The 22,023-nt window shown below is 40.0% G+C and overlaps 1 protein-coding gene across 1 annotated transcript in view; it reads right to left on the minus strand.

Annotated features, from left to right (window-relative positions):
* Positions 1–5,406: 5,406 nt before the first annotated feature.
* The window catches only part of pcdh1a (protocadherin 1a), a 106,111-nt gene continuing 89,494 nt past the window's right edge, over positions 5,407–22,023 (minus strand). Inside the window, exon 5 of the mRNA XM_005737902.1 lies at positions 5,407–9,323. Within this exon, the coding sequence (XP_005737959.1) occupies positions 8,953–9,323 (371 nt within the window). The 3' untranslated portion in view covers positions 5,407–8,952. The remainder of the gene's footprint in view (positions 9,324–22,023) is intronic.

Here is a 22,023-nt window from a genome sequence, read left to right on the forward strand (position 1 = left end):
GAGTGTGGGTAAAAGAGTGAGAGTGACCAGGTTTCCAAGGCAACAGCAGCGGTAGCTGAGTAGTGTTTTCATCTTGAGGAAAAGGCTACAGGAGAGCAGTGTTTCCCGGCGGTGCTTCCTGCAGCTCCATAATGAATATCTATACAGTAATAGATATATTTGTGGAAATGTTGCAGAGTTGAAAGATGCATGCAAACCTGTAGAGTAAGGCCTTTACAATACACCAGAGAAACAATTTTCCTCCAAACTTCAGGATTAGACTTGAGTAGGACACTTCGCAAGTAGATTATAGCGTACAAGCTTTAAAGTAACTGCACTGGGCCAAAGCTTTGAAAGCCTTCTGTCTCATGGTTTTGAACAAAGAAATGGTCTAGTCATTTTTTTGCCCTGCTTATCTTACTGCTATATAGATCTGCAAACTCTTATGTATCCCTAATCAATTACAGACGTACACAATGGTTCACAATAGCGGTTCAAGTTTTTTTCTTTTCTTTTGCACTCCAGCCTAGGCTCATATAAAAGTTTTGGTTATTTTAAAATATCATTTATGAAGAAATTGCTCTCTCTTCCTTTTTGCCAATGGTCCGCATCCATGTGTGTCATGTGTTCCAAGTAGGACACAATATGCCCAGCAGGAAAACAGAGAGATAGGCAGAGCGTAGCCGATGTGTTGCATTAGCCTAACGGTCAGTAATGGATGAAATAAAGCAAAAACTTGCTAAAGGGAATATCCCCAAATCCCCAGTGATTCAGGGATGGCTTTTTCACTGTTTGAATAATATGACCTTGTAATATCCATAATTATGGCTGTATACAGAACTGTCAAGATTTTTAAGAGAAGACACTTAGATTTTAAACAAGCCAGTGTGAGCAATGAGGCAATAATCAGCTTGATGTGAACTAAAACAATATCAAATCTGATTCACAATGCCATTAAGCATCATAAAATCTCTCATTCAAACTAAATCTATGTGAGAATTAAGCTGCACTCATAATATATACAAATACGGTTTACACAACCTTATTAAAAGTATTCTTTTGTCAAAAGTATTATATATTGCAAAGATTTTTTTTATTTCATAGAAAAACTGCATGAGGACATCTTGCAAAACAGCCTTGAGTTTGTATGTATGTTTAAATTAGAGAAGAATTATAAGTATGTATCACAATACCCTCAACTTTCTACATTTCACCAGTAAAATACATGCTCCCTAACTTGTGGCCAAACATTACTTACTCATGCCCTGTCATTACTCAAATAAATAATTCTTATTAATGGTCATGGCTCAAATTCTTAAGATTTCTTGTGAGTTCCGAGCTTGGTATTCACACTTCTTTATCCCACAAACAACCTCAAACGTTACTACAGGTGAAGCCAGGCTGCTGGACTGTTAAGAGAATCTGATCTGTATAACTGAATTATAAGTCAGGCTGCTCATGAGATATGTATGGAGTTATTGATTCAATTTAACATCTTCAATTTATCATCTTCCTAGCCCCATCTTCATATGATTGTCAATTACCACATGGTCTCAGGTCTCTCCCGTCCAATTCAAGTTGACTTCCCTGAATAGAAAAACACTTCCATGAGTCAAAAAGCAGATAATAACCATAATACTGAGACAGCACATCCCTCAAGTAGGAGGGTCTCCAGTAGAACATAGACACATTAATAATTGATAGATAGATAGAAAGCCAGCATCGCCAGACAATTCTAAGAAGCTCAGTTCCTGCCACAGGAGAAATTTCCAGAAGCAAATAGGTCTTGAAGGTGGCAGTTATGTCATCTTTCACTACAACAGTGAAGGGAATGGCGAGCAGGTTTAATAGACTAATAAATTATAAAATGGAACCCTTACCCTGAGTCAGAATTCAGTGGAGAATGGAAATGTTGTAATGCCTGAGTAACAATTGAACCTGTGCTATTGAGATCACAAAACATCTGTGAAAGGTAAAGAAAAAAAAAGCCGCACCAAGGATGTGGATTGTCTGGTTTGATGAAGTAGTTCTTAACTTATTGGTCTATCAAACACTGTGATGCAGTTTGTACATGCCTCATCAAAATGCTTCATTTTTTGAGTTTCTATTGCAGCAGTCCCTGTTGAGCTTTAAGGTTAGATGTTATTGATAATATTGGCTTTCTCTCACTCCCTGGGAAGGCTGAGGGCTAAAATTAGCAGCAAGTTGAGCATGGCATCAGACCTGATAAACTCAGCAAAGTTACTCATGCAAGGTCTGTTTTGCACGGACAGTAAAAGAAGAGAATGTTGGAGTAAACAAATGCACATCATAAAACTCTTGCAAGAAAATAAGAAAAATGAGATGGGTGCAAGTTTTAGGTCACGTCAGGTTTGTGTGGGCTTTTTGCTTAATTCTGCATTTGTGTGAAGAAAGCCACTGCCCCACGAGGCACCACATATGCCCCGACACTTTGTCAGCAAGATACTCTTTTGTCAATATTGCATTGTGTTGAAAGGGCTCAGATGTGACTGTAGAAGTGTCCACCACAACAAATTGTGTATGTCAAAGCATTCTGTTAGGAGCTGTATGAATAAATATGCAATGTTGCTCAGAGTTTCCTCTAACTGTGGCGGTTCTTAAGACACCTTAAGACATGCCTTAAGACAAGGTCTTGTAAAATCACAAACATGAATCCATCTCTTGCCATTAAATAAAAGGCTGTTAGATCTTTGCTTTCTTTGAGCTATGCCTTGTTAAAGCAGAACTCATACTTCATTCCAACATCCCTTGGAGTTTTCTCGAGTCCAGTACGATTTACTTTTCACTTTTAATTCTCCATCTTTGAGAAAAACTTACAATTATGCCTTGCACTTTCCAGAGCATGTAAGATTTCAAGGTCTCTATTAGACTTTATTTTGTGGTTCAAGTCAGGCCTTTCCCCCGTTTTCCAGTGTGCATTGTTCTCAACAATGCCCATATACCTCTGCCTCTGTTTTTGCTAAGCACTACTAGCGAGCTCCACGGGAGCAAAAAGGTTGAATCTACACCATATCCAAGAACATACAGTACACTGCATTCTCAAGAGACATGGACTTGTGATGGCCTGTAATGGTATGTGTAAAAGGCTTAAAAACTCAAGCCTTTAAGGCCCCTGCACAGTGTGTGTATATAGTGTGAATATTTTGAGAGTTTCTACATCTTGACATGGATATATCTTTCCACTTAAAGGCTAAAAGGTGAAAACGGAAGGAAGTAAAAGAGCGTTATGCTTCCCTTCCTTCGTAATTAGCCATTCAGTGCATCTAAAGTATTATACTCATTGTACCGGGTAAATGTGTTGCTTTTTTTTTAATTAGATTATAGCATCGCATTCACATGGGTAGATCTAATGTTAAAGTGAATATGAAATTTTACTTGAAAAAGAAATATTTAGGAATGAAAACAGTGATCCTTAACACATCCAATTAAATGTGATTTTGTGAAATCATTTTATGAAATCAGTGCCCCCCTTTTTTTCTTATTAGCACAGTTCACTGAGATAATCTGTGAAAAGCAAGAGTACAGTTATTCACTTAGCCATGTTAAATGATCTGTTTTTGCATACTGGGGGTGGGGGGCGCTTGTTCGCCAATATCCTCAGCCTCCTTCCCTCCCTACGCTGTGTACTGGAAAAGAGCTTAAAAGTGATGGTCATATCTGAGCTCTCAGAGGGGCAACACAGATTCTGTTGAGGCTGTAGAACAGTGGACCAGCTTTTTACTTTCTAACAAATGATCAAGGGGGCTGGAAGTCTGCCAGTCCAATTTACTTTGGATTGGTTTGCAGACTAAAAGAAGGCTTATGCCTGGGTTACCCAAGGGATTCCATAGCTCTTAAGGAGTAAGGGATGTTAAAACCACTTCTGCCAGCTGTTATATTTGCATTTTAGACAGGATAGGTGGCAAACTTTGCCATTGTCTCAACTCCATTGGTGTAGTTTTTCCAGATGTGATTTCGAGACATAGCTTGAGAAAAGCCAGGAGATCTGCTTTCCAGTGTTTTTCTGTGCCTCTTTCAGGAGGACCTCCAGTGCTTATTCGAATGATTTTCAGCTGAGTGTAATACATCTAAATTTGAAAGCCACTGTTCTGCTCTGCCAAAGGATAGCACTCTTCTTTCTAGTAAAGGGGAATCATATAACATAAAGTATCAAACATTTCTTAAAATACTTGGTCTCAGGGGAAATGACAGCAAGAAAGGATAATGAGACGGTGAGAGTTGGGTGCTGTACTGTGCCTTACTGGTAAAGAGGAAATGTAGAGGTAGTTGTGCCACAAGACAAAGGTCTTGATTTATCATTTGGTCTCAGTGTAAATGCAGTGAGTAGCCATTTGAGGGAGGTTCACCTGATGTGAGTGCCACTCACAGAAGTCTACTAAGAATAGCTAGCTGGGAAAAGGCTGACTAGGCTAGCAGCTGTTCTGGGTTTGGATGGCTATCCCCCTGGAGGAGTTGGGAGAAGTTGCTGAAGACTGACATTCATTGGGCGTCTGTCTCCTCCTTTGGTACCTAAAATGCACTGTGTAGTTTGAAGAGTGGATTCAGAGGGTACAGTATTATAGCCTTACAGAGCTGTTGGCATTACTATGAACTATTTGGAGCTTTTCACTGTCTCATCTTTAGGGCAGTCTCTTGTCATCTATATCATCCAACCCTTCTGGTAAATTCAGTACGATGTGGGCTTTCTGTTTTCAGGTGAAAAAACGCCCCAGAAGAGTAACTAAACAAACAAAACAGGGATTTTTTTGCTGTGCTGTTAGACACAATATTGTGTTTAAACCTTTCTCGATTAAATATGTTACGTTATTGTTGTTACCGCATAATTAACTAATATGTTTCAGATCAGCAGTTGTATTAAAGTAACATACACTGTAGGTACACATAAATAAAAATAAAAATAGGATAGTATATTTTTTTTAATATCTATTCTCTCTGACTTCAAGCCATGGCATTTAAATATCTTACAGTCACATGCATATTAAAAACACAGCAGCAACCTTGTTATCCTCGCACTAAATGTGTCGCAACAAGCAATTTGAATGAATGTTCCTTCCTAAGTGCATGACTGGGTCTGTGTACTTCTGGCACATTGTTTTTCTAGTTGAAGTAGTGAACACAGGTCCTGGGACTTTCCTACTTCAACCTCCGGAATGCTTCCCTCTCAACATTCAGAGGCTTCCTGACTGAGAAATAAGCCGCCTGTTCCCGCATGACAAGAATACTAGTTCTTCTTAATGAGCCCAGGTCCTGGAGTGAGATGCATTTTACACAATGTATCTCTAAGGCTGCAAAACCTTTTACAAAAAAGCAAAAAAAAAAAAAAACCCCAAAGCCTAACATCCAAACACTTGTTTAGCTACCGGAAGTGATGAATAATGACGACAAACAAAGAAAACACTGACAGTGTTCATTTTTCCCTGAAGTGATTTTATTACAAAGTTCATGAGGACTTACAGTATTACAAGAGAATTTGTCAACATGCTGAAACAGAACAAAGCAGAACACAGGATTTAACAAACTGGTAAGATAAGACAATCCACTGTTCACGATAAACATAAAAACTGATTAAGTCCTCAGGAGGTGGGAGCCGGTGAATGACTACAGTGCAGGCATAGAACGGCCACATTCACACTGACTCAGCAAAGGTCAATCCAACCAAGGCAAGATGTGCACATCTCAAGAAAACATGTTACAATTTTTATATGCCATCGGCTTTTCTCAGTACTTTTAGAAAGCTTCACTTGTATGTACATAAAACTGTACAAAAACATGGCATCACAAGCATTTTATCCTATATAAATATACCAACAATTAGGATAACAACTAGATTCTCTCTTGCAAAGACGTATTTTCAAGGCAATTGTCTTTGTTCTAGATGAACAGTGAAAAAATGAAATGTTCAGATAATTTCAGTTCGTTTGGGAGAGGGCCTTCTGAATATGAACCAGCACTGACATTTCAGAAAGTTAAAAATAAAGAAAAAAGAGTAAACAGTATCTACCAATTATCTTTGGAATTCATGCTAAAATCATTGCCTGCCTGACAGCAGGCACAGCGTTGTGGAGATCTATGTACACTACACCACCAACAGACTTCTTTATTTTTTTCACACAACCAGTTTGCTAAGAGTCTTTGATCAGTAAGAAAAAGAAAAAAATCTCTTGCCAATTTCAGAACGGTAATTTGTCCATCTGTCCACAGAAATGATCACCATACAATACACACTACAGATAGGCAAAAGATACTCAAGTGAATTCAACATTAAATCAATGTTAAGTACAAATTAAACATTATTCAACATAGTTTCGAGTGTATTTAGGTGCTCCGTGATGTCCTCTTACTTGGATCAAGGAGAACTGTTCTGTGTTTGAGAAAGAAGTAACCACAGTTCATTCAGCATGAGTTCAAAAGAAAGGTCAAACCTGGTGATGTATTGTTCCAGAAGTGAGTAGCAGGAGGTCATTATTGGCTGGAGCAAGAGAGTCCAACTTATCAAGAGAGTGGGAAAAGAAACCCAGGCTTGTTTTTGTTTTGGACTTAAATCAAACTCTCGCCATCCATTCGGATCAGCAACCGACAGTTCTGACACATCTGCTAAAAGCCTATTTATTCCATATATATAGATATTTTTTTTGTGATCAAAGACACAAATCAAAACATGTATTCCAAATTTACATCGTGACACATAGGCTGGAGCTGAATCTGAATCCAGTCAATGCTTTTAGACAGATCGAGTTTTGACTGAAGCTATGTGACACTGATTTTATCCCTCATTGGTATCTTTCTCACTTGTTATTAATTCCAGGTCAGTGATCTTACCCGCTGTTTTCAGTTCATGAAGCAGCTAGCCACAGCTATGAGAGGGGAGCTCGGGAGAGCCGTGGGGGTTTAATCACAGTGTATCATGGCTGTTGTTTGAATTTTACGTAAGTCGCTAAATGGCTTTGAAAACAGCATAATGTGCTTTCTCCCCCTCAAGGCAGGATAATCGCCCACCTTATTTAATCATGGCCATGTCCAGTAATTTCCATATGTTTTTGCGTTAATTATTCTAAACGTGGCTTTCAATGGCAGCATGATGAGGTAAGTGCTGATAAAAAAATACCCCCTTTAACTGATTGTAGCTCTGTGGGTGGATTTGCATTATCTGGTGGGTGCCGTGTCCTGGGGTATGCTCACACATGCCCCAGCTCAGGACTTATTACTCACCCTAATTAGGAAATGTCCATTCCAGGCTCTTCCGCCCTTATTCAGAGACACAGTCTTACTGTGGAAATACTATACAGAGGTGAAAGGTATCTACAAATCTAATCAAATCAATGTTTAAATCAAAGACAACGACTAGCTCTTCGATGTTGTAAGGCAGGCTAGTGGAGTCATCATTAACACCCAATTACTGACTAATACATGGTGTCCTTCAGACACACAGTATCCTTCAGATTCACTTGGAAAATCTTTGCGAAGATAAATGAAGCCCATGGGCATGCCCTGTTTTTGTTCTCTACTCAATAGCCAGAGGAGGATAAATGCCTAATAACTTATTAAGCATGTTGTCCTCAATACAAGGAAATATATAATTAACAGGCAGTTGCGGCAAAATTGAGCCTTACTCCTACCACTGTCACTGTATTTGCAGGTATTCATTTACTGAAATGAATTACATATTTATTTCAGCTTTTATTGTTGAATTCTTTCATGTCAGACCAACATTGTTAAATCACTCACTTCAGTGTGTATTAAATTCACCTCTGCAGAAGCCTGTGTCCAGTGAGAGCTGACAATTAACATTGAAAATAGCACATACCACCTATCCAGTTCACATCATATTCACGCTCAATAAGTGCTCTATCTCTCTAGTGTCTCTCAACACTCAAGTGCCCTTTCCTGTAAATAATTCCTTAGGCCTTCATTAGATCAACACAAGTTCTCCTAAGCCGTGAGCGGAAAGCAGTATGAGTTTTAGAAAAAATGGACTGTGAATTACACAGAGAGCCCATCTGATTGTCACAACAGAGAAGAGCTTTCTCAACCGATACACTGGTATACTGTCATCAGCAGAGTAAAAAGCCAATCAGAACGTGTCTCGCGAGTACTCTGCGTTTGGTCATTGTGACTCTGGGGTACTGTGGCCAAGTCAACCGTTTTCATGATGAACGATAGGTCACAGTGCTGCGAGTCAGTGGGACATAATGTCAGTTTAAATGCTGCCACACAGCTCTCTCCACCAAGTGGAAGAGCTCTACAGGGAGCAGAGGTAAAGGCCATTCTACTATGATTAGGGGTCGAAGGGGGTGCGTGTGTGTGATTGTGTGAAGCGGATAAATGCCTTCCACAATATTGAGCTCCACTCCGGGAGATGGTTTTTAATCAAGTTTAAACAGCAGCATAAAGAAAAGCTTAAATATGCTAAAACTCTGAGGCATTTTTTTTTCAGCTTATGCCAGACAAAAATATATGTAGAACACACCATTCAAATGTATTTACAGCACTGTACATTAAGATAGACCATTTTATTTGATTGTTAGTCAAAAGTGTTAAGCCTTTTGATATGGCCTGACTGGCTGTCTATTAAATTAGATGTAGCAATGGCACAAGAGCACTGATCACAACTTTCAGTTTCAAGAAATCACTTCACAGAATGGGACTTTGCTAACTACAGTAATGATTAGGTTCAATCTGTGTTTCCTATTCATCTGACTGAATTGTATCCCATCAAGATTTCCAATAAATAAATGAGTGAGTGCATCAATTAACTTTGTGGAGTCACTCATAAATATGCTAATAAATTAATATTTTAAGGAGAAAATGAGAAAAGCAGTGATCGAATGGGTCACAGCCTATATTGTTAACTTCAGATTGGGCATTGGCTTCAATGTGTGGACAGCCTGTTTCTCCTTCTTGAGGGGAGTGTGTATTTTCTTTAATTGTGTATTGATCAGATGAATATGTTCCTCACAGGTAAATTTCTCTTTTTGGAGTGTGAGCAGAAGGAGAGGTGGGTGGAAACTCAGAGGCTACGCTCAGGGGCACCTCCTCTAAGGGGCAGTCCTGATTGGCATCATGACCACTGCTGGAATAGGCACTGCGGGAGGGCGGAAGGCGCGGCCGATGCTCCTCACCACCCAGCCTGGCGTTCCCATTAGCCAGGCGTCCCAGGCTCCCTCTGTCTTGGTAAGGCACGAAGGTGGAGAGTTTCGGGGGGTTCCTGGTCTTGCGTACAGGGGAGGGATGCCCAGGCATCCAGCAGGCGTCTGAATGGCCCAGTTCACTGCACTCGGTTGTGCAGTTTCCAGTCATTGCCACATCAGGGAGGGAGCGGATATCTGTGGGCAGGAGAGGGAAGAAAAGCACCATCAGAGGGAGTTTCACAGCGACAAACACTGGAGCAATTTTCATTTAAAAAAAAGTTGTAAAAAGGCATTTGTGAACAGAAATGGTGTCATTTGAAACACCCCGTGAAACCCACCCCCCTCCTTGAGATCTTTGCAGCTGTTGCTAAGCAGTAAGCAGCAGTTGCTATGTAGCTGTTGCTATGCACTGTGTAATGAGCACTACTGTGTGTGTGTGTGTAGCCCACGAGCTGATGTGATACATTCAAGAGACGGCATGCTGTGTCTATGTCATTTAGAAGTATCCAACAGCAGTTTGTCTGCTATGTTTGTAATATATCATCGTGTTGTTAACATGTTCAACAGCAGTGAGTTAATTTCTATTAGTTGTGATTTGCATGCTGCAACTGATGCTCCAAGCAGGTGTCAACATGAAAAAAAGAAATACTACAGGAATGGACATAATGGAACAGCCACACATACTGGGGAAGTACAGTGTTTGGTTACAGAGAGAATAGCTCGATCCCTCTGGGCAAAACCATTGCTGAATGAGTTATTGATTGACAGTACTGAAATGAGTTCCCCTGCCCTTGATTCTCATCAATTTTTTATTCAACTGTTCCTAATTAAATAAATGGGTCCACGACCCAGTGACCTCGTTTCACTGTGGAAGCTGTGAAATCTTCCAAAATAAGTTTGCTTCAGCTAGCTCTCACAACTCACATGTTTCTCTCATGCTTGTAAAAGCGACAAAGGCCCCATTTATTTATTCATCGCTAATGTTCAGGTGCCAGGCAGCAGACTGGTTAAGCAGACCACCTGTTGACAAACTAAACATACAGCCCATATTAAATTTAAATACCACTCAATTTATCTTTGTTATCCCTTCAGACTCAGCCTGAGATGGCCAGATCAATGTCTGAAGAGCAGACAGCTGAGATCCGCGTGTGCGTGCAATGTCGCTGATGTGTAAACTTTTGATTGCCGTGATAAATGCATTACTGCAAATGCCACAATAGTGACCACACCATCGAACGAGACATCCGTCGTGGGAGAGCTGTCTTGTTTTGCGGCTACAGGACGGCGCGCGAATGAGAGCAAATGTTCTTGTTGAGAAAGCAGAAAGTCCGCTGCTGAAAGAAGCTGGTGCATGTGAATGATGTAACCACAAGAGGTGACGTATTAGAGGCAGCGGTTCACAGCTAACAGAGAAAATGCCAGTTTGACTGTAAGCCTGTGAGACACAACATCAGTATTGTGCTCATGACCAGTGGCAAGATAATTATCTCACAAAAATGCCAGATCTCTGAGGCTACGGGAAAAAACAGAGAGAAAAAAGCACAGCATCTGGTTCAACGAAAATTCAGTCAATCAAAGGCGAAAGTGGGAAAAGCTTGTGTGCTAAAGATGTTAAAAGCTCTGATGTTTACTAAAAATAAAAGCATGGCATTTAGCTTAATTCATTGTCCCTATTTGTGTCTAAAATATTCATTTCCCCTGGGTAAGCTACATACAATTACCTCTTTGTTTATTAAAATAATAATAATAATGATCGGGCATCTATTGTTGCAGTTAATCTCATTGTTCCTGTAATCCTAAACAGCTAGATGTTTAGGCTATTTAATACTTTCACTTCACAACTGAGCACTGTTCTTACTCATGCTTAATTACATCATTATGCTTAAGTGGCAAATTCCTATATCTGTTTAGTAGGTCAGTGTCAGCGAACTAATATTAATTTCATAAGAATGAACAACACTTTTATGGTTGATTAAGAACAAGGAGCTACAATAAATGAGGAATGCGAGCATGTACACGTTGAGGTGTGTGTGTGTGTGTGTGTTTATTGCCTCATGCAAGATGACTGGAGTTTCATTTTCTCAGTTCCGCTAAGAGCATTGTCTGTATGCATCGCTGCAGCAAAGTGGACTCTTGCTACAAAAAGATGTTCATGGGAAGAGAGCTGGAGAGAGGGTTGAGGAGTCTGTTTCTAAGCGCAGGCACAGTTGTGTAGGAATCTACCCCAAAAGGATTTCACACTTGATTAAAACCTCTCCACAGCTTCCAGGAGGTTTATGCCACACCAAGAGGGCCTCGTGTTAAAATCAGCACAGCTCCACATCTAAGAATTACTGTACAGGAAAAAGGAAAGACTTCACTGTACTGGTTTCCGAGAGACTTCACATGCCACAACTGGGCATGTTCCTTATAAATTAGGCATTGCCATTAAGTGTCTGCATATAGGACCGCAAACTCCTGAAATTCACAAATGTCCTGTTGGTCTGTTTAATTTATGATTTCTCTTTGAACTCAGTAGAGATAAATGCCATATAGGGGAACACTGAATACTGTGACATCTTCACTCACTGTCAGGTTGGTTATTGACTTCAGGTCAGCTGTATTTTTTTATTTTTTTTACAAAATATAATGTGGAATTATTTAACTAAAAGAAAACATGTAATGTGAAATGATGCCATGCACCACTGACAGGAATTAGAGCACATTCTGAGCCACGCTCATCATCATCAAGGGCCAGAAAATCAGCAGTGACAGCTAAATACACGACTAGCTTGCCAAAGTCTGCCATTTTCTTCCGACGGTGCCAAAGTACATATCACACGTCATTAAGCGAGAACATACAGCAGATACTTTAATGTCAGATATTTTAGTAGGCCATTACCTTGACTGTTAGTGCTTTATCTAAATTTCATATGGTTTTATTTATAATCTAGCTTTGACATACAAGCTGTTCTTAATGCACAATTTAGCGAATAGCAGGGGTATATTCAACTTCAGCTCGCTGTGCTGCTGCATGCTGTCATTAGCACTCTGCAGTGCGTGTCATTCCCAGCCACCCATGTCAGCTCAAAACAGTTTTTAACGTGCAATAATAATGGATTAGTTATTGTGTAGTGATGACAGAATGTTATGATAGTGTGTCTCATTTGTGAAAGCACAAATTTTTACATTTGCTTCTACTGACCTTTCTGTCACACTCAAATCCATTTTCACACACACACACACACACACACACACACACACACACACACACACAAAATCAATATTGGTAATTATACTTTTGTGTCCGCCTTTTGCTGTGGCCATTAGCCATCTGTAGCTGTACTACAGTCCACTTACAGTGTGGCACAAAACTGTCCACTCTGTGCATCAAAACACACTCCCACGCTTAGCTGAAATGATCATTGTTTGAATATTTGGTGGACACAATGAAGCAAATGGGTCAACCACAGGTTGAAGGAGCAGCCAAAGGCGCAGTGGGAAAATAGGTATTTTCTCACCCACTCAAGCCTGTTTTCTGCTGTACCTATACCTGAAATAAATCTGCTCACAGTCTGGAACAAACCCTTTAGAGTTTATAGTCGTGTATGTCATGGATGGCGAGCCAAGGTGGACAATTGAGAACAGATGGGCAAACCACAGCACTATTATGCCAGTGGCTGAAACAGGCTGACTGGATTTAGAGAGCTTGCGATTTGGTTTTGAAGAGCAGTGACTCAATGACATTGCTTCCTTTCTGCACAGCAGAATCCTTTTCCTCTAGACTCACAGATAGATTGCACCTGTAGCGTTCTCCTTTTATAGTGGGTCAGTCCCATCTGCTTGCTTAAAGCAATATCATGGAAAAGAAAAACAGCAATTTCTACCTTCTCCCAAATTCAGAACCACATCAGCGACTTGCAGTGAACCTTAGCCAAGCTTCTAAAAGCACCTCAGCTGCAGTAGCATAACATGTACTCCACAGTGCAGTTACAGAGTGGGGGTACACACAGAGCTTAACCCCCTGGCTGACAGATACATGTGAGGGGTGGGTTTGCATGCTGCTTGCATCAGGGTGCCAGTGGGAGGTGTTGAGTGTCTGAGGCAGGCTTCCTCATCGTCTGATCCCCTGCCCACGGGTATGGGGGAAGCTGCCTCTTCCTGAGATTTCACACTGCTCCTCTCTGTTTGATTGCAAATGCTGCCTCTCCCCACCGGCTGCTTTCCAGCGTACGCGCCAGACCGCTATGATCGATGGTGAACAAATATGAGAGACCTACAGCTTACGGAGGGATAACAGTGGAAAAAACCCAGCTACAATCATTTGGGAGTGTGCAAGAGATATCAACGGTATATTTGTGGTACCTGCAAACAGTTTATGAGGTAAATGACTACAGAAGTTCCAACAAACAAAAGGAAGAAGAAGAAATATCCCAGATCACAGACGTTAGTGTGTGTGTGTGTGTGTGTGTGTGTGTGTGTGTGTGTGTGTGTGTGTGTGTGTGTGTGTGGTGGCTATCGGTATAATAACTGGGTGTGAATGCATAGTGTGGCTGTCATCCTCTGGGAAGAAAAACAAGAAACCAGGATTTTGTATTTCTTTAGCTATGACATGTCAAGCCTTGTTATTCAAGTGTTCTCAGTAAGCACAGTAAGCAGAAGCTACCAAAAACATTTTTTTCTCTCCAGAGGAGTACATTTTTAAAGGACTGAAACTTGCTACAAGTGCACAAACATAGTGTTGACATGCACATTTTCCTTGCTCATTGTAATGGAATCCAGATGAACAAAAACAGAGTTTGTAACCTCAGACGTGCACTTTCACATCTTGCCAGCCTAACTAGAACATGCAGGCTTGTAAGCTTTGTCACCTTAACTACACAGAAACTGATGGGTGAGATAAAGCACGGTAAAGCTCTTTTTGTTATAATACTGTGGCGGCACGCTAAAGATGATGTAGATTTCTTAAAGCATCGTTTTTGTGGAACAACCCCCGCTTTCAAGATCAGTATGTTTTTCTTTCATGAAATGATGCTCTAAAGATGACGATGTTAAGCATAGTTTAGTTTCTGTTAACGAAAAACTTCAGTCTGTTTGAACTCTTAATGGTTGATTGTTTTGGTGGAGACAGGTTCAGCAATTCTCAGTGAAACTGTACAGAACATGATGGCAGGATAAGAATGTGTATTGAGTTTTAAAACGCATGTCAGAACCTCCTTCAAAGACTCTTTAAGATCTGAATTCTCAGCTTGCTCAGCGGGCCGGCCTCTCGCTGACAGAGGCTGATGAGTGGACATGTCGGCCAGCCGCACGTCAGGAAAATATGCTGTAGATGGTTCATTGGGTGATGGTACACCTCCTGTCAGTTCTCTCACCATCCACCATTTTGTCTTAGAGTTCCTTTATTTGAAAACTGCCTTTTGTGTCACTGCGTCTGACAAAGCCTTAGCACCTGCTGACAGATCACGCTATGCACCAGCTCCTCCAATTGAGAAGTTGATATGCGGTGTGATATGTCAACCAATACTAAGGCTTTGTCAAACTGTGACACATACGCAAGGCGTCTTCAGATAAAATAGATTCAAAACACAGGTGATAGGCTGGGAAAGATAGCAATACGCTTTGTTTCGTGAGTGATATAATTGTTTCTCTGTTAGTGCACAAACATGTGTTTGAAAAATGTGTGTGGAGAAAAGCTTCATGCTTCTGCTGACAGTTGTATGTTTGGCTTGCCGGCCAATTACGGACTGGAGATTGGATCCTGAAACTTGACAGCAAAAGTATTGATCTGTAACACCTGGGGCCTGTACTACCGAGTAAGTTCAACATATCATTTCGTTATCACGAAACTTAAATTCAAGCTATTGCATTCCTGTAACCAGCAACAAGGTCGCCAGAGACTGGGGAATCTGTTTAATATCAAATATTATTTGCAACTAAGGTCAAATGGATTTTGGAAGAAAGAAATAAAGTTAAAAAAAGGCTTAATCACCATGTTAACCAATCTCAATAAAGAGCTTGCAGAGAGTGACTCTTTGTAAACTGACTGGGGGCATATTTAGGTTAGGACAAAAGCATGATTATTATACCTTTATCTATGAGACATATTCAAAGGAGTAGCATGATATAGCATCTGAAGCAAATTTTGCCTCGTTGGACGTTGGAGTCTCTCATTTCCCTCCACAGTCCAAAAGCATGACTTAACAGATAATTTTAAGTTGGCTGTGAATGTGGATTTAAACATGAATGGCTATTTGTATCTCTGTGTTATCCCTGTGATAGATTATTTCTTTAGGCCAGGGTAAGCTAATGTTTCACAACAACTTCTCAGTATTAAAAGGTTGACAGGGATTGTTTAAAAAAAAAAAAAAGGATTCTTGAGAATTTTATTTTATTTTATCATTACAAATAACCTTTGATTTAATCATTGTGCTTCATATGATAACACTAGAGAATAGCCCTAACCTCAGACCTACTGAAGAGTTGCTGAATATGCTTAAAAAACAGGTCTGTGCCGAATAAATAAATAAATAAATTAATTAACTCTGCCAATTCTGCGAGAAAGAGCGGTCAGATATCCAGCCAGAAGTTTTGCCAGAAGCTTGCTGATGGCTACCACAAGCATCTGACTGAGGTGAAACTTGCTGAGGGACATTCAAACAAATATTAGTGGGGGTGAAAAAAGAAATGAAAAGAATCCTTAAAAGCCCAAACTTAGCATAAAGTTCATGTCCATATATATGTGGATGTATCATGCTTGTTACTCTGCATGTTTTACGCTACTAAAGTAAAACTAATTACCTATATCACTTCACCTAAATCTTTTATTAAGGCAGTCAGCTTGGAAGCTTGGAGACTATAAACAGTATTACTCTGTATGCTGTATTCACTCTCATATTCATTCAGAGAGAGCTTCGGGGACAGAGTTGAATGTGCGCATTGAGTTTGAATCACATTAGTTAGACATCAGTGATCTACTGTAAATCTTGAAATTTGCATATGTTCTTCAGGCCAATGCAGGTATTTTATTAATGCTGTTCATTTAAATCTTTACCGTGGGCTGTGCCACATTTGATGAAGGATGTAATGCTAAGCAGGGAGACACTGATTGTGATTAAAATATACAGTTTCAGAAATATGTTAACTACGATGCTAAACACAGTTAAATACAATATAAAGGGACATGAATTATTTGTCACTGTCAATACAGTCGAAGAACATCTTAAATTAAATAAGAATTAAAATGATTACATACACATTTTAGCTTTGCAGGTTTTTTTGCCAGTGCTTTTTGCAGTCTTATAATATATTTATACTTGCATAATTATATTTAAACCCACTTTGCTTCTTCCGCGCTGTGGTTCTCTTACTCCTGAAATAGGAAACCTCAAATTTCCCATTCAGTTTTCCTTATAATTTAATTAGAAATACTCCTGGAGATGCAGACAAAATCCCTGTGGTGTTGGGTTGTGACTGAATGCTCAATAATCAAGTGTTCTTTTTTTTTCCTTGATACAACTATATAACATTGTGACTGTCATCAGCATATAAAAACTTGATTTCTAGCTAATAATCTGATCAACTGCTATCCTTTGTGCTCCTATGTGTCTGTCTGAAGTCAGTTGCTGGAGCAAATTAATTGATTATTAAAAGGCAAAATGGTGTAATGACTGGTGACAGTGCTGAGGTTGGAAGAGAAGATGAAGCCGAGAAATGTGACCACCAAAAATACCTTTTATGTGAAGTTTACGGTTGGGAAATATTGTCATGATAATTAAGCGGAGCGTTTCATCACCCAAGCCATTCTCTGATTACTGTGTGACATTTACTTCAAGAGTCACTTGTCTATTCCTGTCTCACACCCAAACGTTCTTTCTTCCTCTTGTCTGAATGTCTCTTTCTTAGTCCCTGCCTTTGAAGCTTTCCTTTCCTGCTTTAGGCCCTTTCTATGGCCCCTTTCAGAGTGGCAGCACTTCATGGCCACATACTAGCAGGTAGAAGATGTTTCATTTTGTAAATGCTGAAAAGAAAATCTAAACATTGAGTCCCCGGCCTGTTAGTGTTTGTCGAATTCAAGTTCCAAGAAGCACAATATACTTAATAAATATTAATGTTCTGCTTTTCAAATGACAGCAAAAAAAAAAAAAAGTGGTTGCACTGGAAACATTTTTTCCCTCATCAATAAGAAAATCAAAGCCTTCCTTACATGTGATGTCCATGTCTAATTATCAAAGAGGAATTATTTCCTTCTCAGGATTTTCCCCTGGAGTATATTTCTATGCAGAACTTTGATGCTCACTATCTTTCGCTCATTGATCTTATTGACATGCAACACGGATGTATTCCATAATCCATTTGTTGTTCTTCCTCACCTTTCGATCAAGATGGTATCGCTTTGCTAATTCTGCCTTTGATCTCAGCAGTCTGCAATGTGAGACATGGTTAACTTGGGAGCACTAACATTAGCTGCTAATTAGCCTACACCTGCACAGGGCTTTGAATAAAAAGAATAGAAATGATAAAGTCACACACAGAGACTGTATCCAATTTGAGGTGATATATTTTTAGTAGGTTACAGAACCTCGCCTACGGCATGTTCCGTGATGACTTTTAACACCTAATCTTAATTCATATCCTTTAACCAGAAACCAATGTGGCAGACTTGGATTTATAGCAGAGTATCTTTTCATCTACATGTGATATAAAGCTATTATGAAAAACTTTAAATAAAACATTAACAGGAGGTACATAATTTCCACCACCAGTATGGACAAACATTGACATAATCTCACAAAATCCGATCTTTAGAATCGCGTAAGCCGCCCATGTGGCAGATAAATAATGACCCAGGAGAGGCAAAGCTTTATTCGACTATTTACTGTAGATAGTGTTGCTGCATGACTGACAATTCTCTGGAAAGTCAGCATACTAACGCAGTGAGATGGAAAGCTCTGTTACCACAATGCTCTCAACAATACAGCTATGTGTTTGGAGCAGGACAATTCAAATTTGTAACACAGCGGAATATGAAAATTGCCTTTTGTGTAGCAGAAATTCTACAGGAAAAGAACAGCGGCAATCTCCCAGTGCTTCTCCACCCATTTATCCTCTTTTTTTGACAAGGCTTTGATTAGGGAAAGGGGAAAAATAACACATGGAATCAAAAACATGATTGAATATGTAATTATTAAAGGAAAATGAAAATTTCAGTTTTTAAATATGCACAAAGACGGCAGGGGGTCATCAAGCTTTTAACACCAGCTTGATTCGGCCCTCTCCTGTTGTTCTGATCTGTTGCGTTTAGCTGCTACTGTTTGACTTTTATGAAGCTTTTGTTTGGTGAAGAATAGTCAACTTTGATGTTTTTTTGACATTACTGAAGTAATCATCTAATACAATAACAAAATGAACTTAATATTTTCTCAGTGGAGAATCAGGAGTAGTTGTAATGTGGCCTGTCTGGGAGACTGAGTATTTTGGTTACTAGAATGAGGACCACACCTTCACTTAAGTAACATCTAATATATTAAAGGCACTTTTAAAGGAGCACCATAAATGTTTTATCAGCTTAAAATGTCATAAATGGCCAGGACATATACTTCATTATGAGATAATAAAATGAAAATTTAATGCACTGATGGGCAAATTGGGTCATGTACACAGCAGTCGTCTGGGTCTGTCTGTGACCCTGGGTGTGCATGGCATGCAGTCCCTGTTTGGCTAAAACATGTCTTTTTTTTTTTTTAGTGTTACATTTTAACTACCATGTAATTATGCTTAGTGGGAGGCAATCAAGTGCCATGGTAATAAAAATAACTAAGTGGGAAATCAATACCTGAAGGAAAAAAACAAATACCAAAGGCACAACAAGAGTAAACATCTGAAGATTTTTCTTTTCATTAAAGTGTCTTCTCTCGCCATCTGTTTTCTCAGGGCCTGTGGCGGCTGTATGTTTGATGGGTACCTCATCTCCAGGCTAGATACTGTTTCAGTAGACAGCTCATCAAGATGAGTGACAAGTGTTGGGGCCTTGCACATGGCATGACCATCCAAGAGGAAGTTACCCAAAGGGAAATTGAAAAAAAAAAAAAAAAGGAAAGAAAAAGATATAATTTCTAAAGTTAAAAGAGGTTGCATGAAAACCAACAGTACATGTCTCTGTTCCAGCTCTGTAGTTGGGAACTAGAAAATATCAGTCACGATTAAACAGCAGAGTCAATACACGCTCTAATTAGACCGAAGATCTAACAGGAATGCATGGTGAGACCGAGCTGCGTAGTCATGCAATATTCTGTCAGAATTACTTTGCCTTGAAACAAGGACTATTTAGGGATAGTCCACTATATAATGTAGCTTTAAACAGAGTTTTGAAAGATCCAAAAAATTTAAGAATTGATTAAATAATCAGTGAGGTGCAACATGGATCAAAAACACGGGCAGGGCCCTGGAAATATCCTGATGATTTAGTTCAGTATGGAAGTAAAATGTCAGTGATGTCACCTTAAATGCACAACTGTATTATATTTGGCCATGAGGGTAAGCAAGACTAATTCAGGTCATTTTATTTAGCTCGAGGCATGTATGCTATTGACTGCCTGATATACCATGTTAACATAAAACTGCAAATTAAGAATTGATTCTTCCACCAGAGGAAAAAGCGAGAGAGATTAAAAAAACGCACGGTTCCTTTTCATTCTGTGTTCAGAGGACAGTTTCAGTTTCACTGGATGCAGGCCTCATTGAGTTTGTATGGTCCCTGAACTGTAGTGAATTCTGCGATATCTGTAAGAAAGCCTTAAAGCGAGAGCGACTCTGTCCCTGTGAGACTCACTGGAAATAAGGAAATGCATGTCAGACCCATACAGTACAATTCCAGTCCCTCAAGTGCCATCCATCATTGAAGGGCAGAACACTAGTTAGAGGGAGGTTCAGCGGCTCTCAGTCCCCATCACACTATGATGGAAAGATGACCCCCGGGCTTACTCTGATGCCGGCCTGAGCTGCCCAACCAACTGAGGTTGAAGTGGAACTGGCCCCTAGCCAGCCTCTCCTCCCCCCCCCGATGCATAGCACTCTACCTGCTCTATGAATCACATAGACTGGGTAAGACCCAGTGAGAGCAACAGAGCTCTACCACCACTTTCTATTTCTGCCTCCATAACGATCCCTGAAGTTTCAAGTCAAGATCCCCTGGTTCTGCCGGTGGACACTCAGCTGAAAAGAAGCCACGAGCAACGCCAAGCTAATTAAGAAAACTTTCTTCATGTGCGTTTATAAACTTGTAGTTTTAAGCACAAATTTACACACACATCACCACCTCCAAACCTGCTGCTTCAGCACTCTGTTGCCCAGACTCACTGGCACGGCAAGAGCAGGCAGTGTGCTATCCAATTTTTGCCTAAGTATAGGGAGCTATCCACTTTTGTTAGAGTAATACACGAGCACATCTAAAGCTTAGGGATAGTGGCTTAGGCACACTGGCTCACTCATTCATTTTACAAGCTTAGTGCTAAAACCGGACAATTTCAGTGGCAGCATGGTGTAAAAAGCACTATTTATGGAGCCTAATGTGCGCTTATATGCATGTCCTCGCCTTTCAGCACATAATTCTAAACACTTATCTGGGTTTTCAGCCATGTTATATACATGTGGATAAGAGTTGAGTGGCTTGTGTAAATAATATTGAAGAGGGCAATGGACTTGTCCCTATGAAACACAGACCTTCCACAAATTCTCACATTTTTTTGCTTTCCTTTTTTTTCTTTTTTCTTTTTGTTTTTTTGCAAAACAAGCAATAAAACTGGACAAATATTACAATATTAAGAACTAAAGCCCAAATAAATTCCAGGTTCTGATAAAAACATGCTATTATAAGGGATGTTACCACAGCCTTTGAGTCAGCTGGTCACAATGATGAAACTGCAGAGAAATCACTTTTATGTGTAAAAGAAGGTAGTCTGAAATCAAATGCAAGGGCTAGATTTATTGGGATAATGGGACTTCTGTTCGGGTTCCATCTATTTCACATGTGGCTGCAATCTCTGGCACACAATAAGTCAGTTCACTCGAAGAGACAATAAGCCAACTCTGTACTTTGCTACAGTTAATGGTCTGAGATGTAATAACATGTCCCTTCTGTCACAAAGCCCCTTTCAAAGGTCTGCAGTCATTTGACAAATAGTCTAATATGTGTGGCCAAAGTTTGGGATGAGAGCACGGTGCTCATTGTTAGTGATCACACAAGCGAGAGCACATTTTCAAATTGGGCAAAGGAAAATCTAGACACATTCAAAACTGTGACGTGTTGACACATCATCAGTGCCATTTTGGATTCAGCTGTATTGTCCCATGAAGTCATTTGTAAAAGCGTTATAGTTTACCATTGTCCATGGTGTCAAAGCCACATTCAGGTTATTGAGTTTAATTCTGCTCCAGTTAGGCTCTTCCAGTGACCTATTTGCTCTGAAATAAACCTACAAACAATCAGGGGGTAACAAAATAGCAGCAGCTGATGTGAGCATAGTGTAATGCGTGTGCTAGAATGAGCTCAGGATTATAAGCGTATTACTCATGACAACATGCCTCAGGGGACCGCTTGTAAGGACTTTTTTTCTGCAGAAGCCTCCACAAACTTGCCAGTCCCATGACCTGCCCCTTCTCTGGGTGGTGGCAGTTCCAGCAGTGGCTGGCATAGGCCACAGTGCTGTTGTAGCCTGGCATACTCTAGTCCACTCAATAGTACAAACAGGCAGAGACACTGGCAATGTATAATGGCATCAGTTGGAAGAAACTCACACCCCTGCATCAGCATGCTTTACTGGCACCTAGGCAGGAGCCCAAGCAGGCACTCATGGACAAATAGGCTCAGTTATTCCATCTTTCAGTTTTTTGTTTTTTTTCCGTACATCTTTATTTG

Source organism: Pundamilia nyererei, unplaced genomic scaffold (genome assembly GCF_000239375.1).
Source record: "Pundamilia nyererei isolate P.nyererei 1_Seehausen unplaced genomic scaffold, PunNye1.0 scaffold00080, whole genome shotgun sequence".
NCBI classification, from domain to species: Eukaryota; Metazoa; Chordata; class Actinopteri; order Cichliformes; family Cichlidae; genus Pundamilia; species Pundamilia nyererei.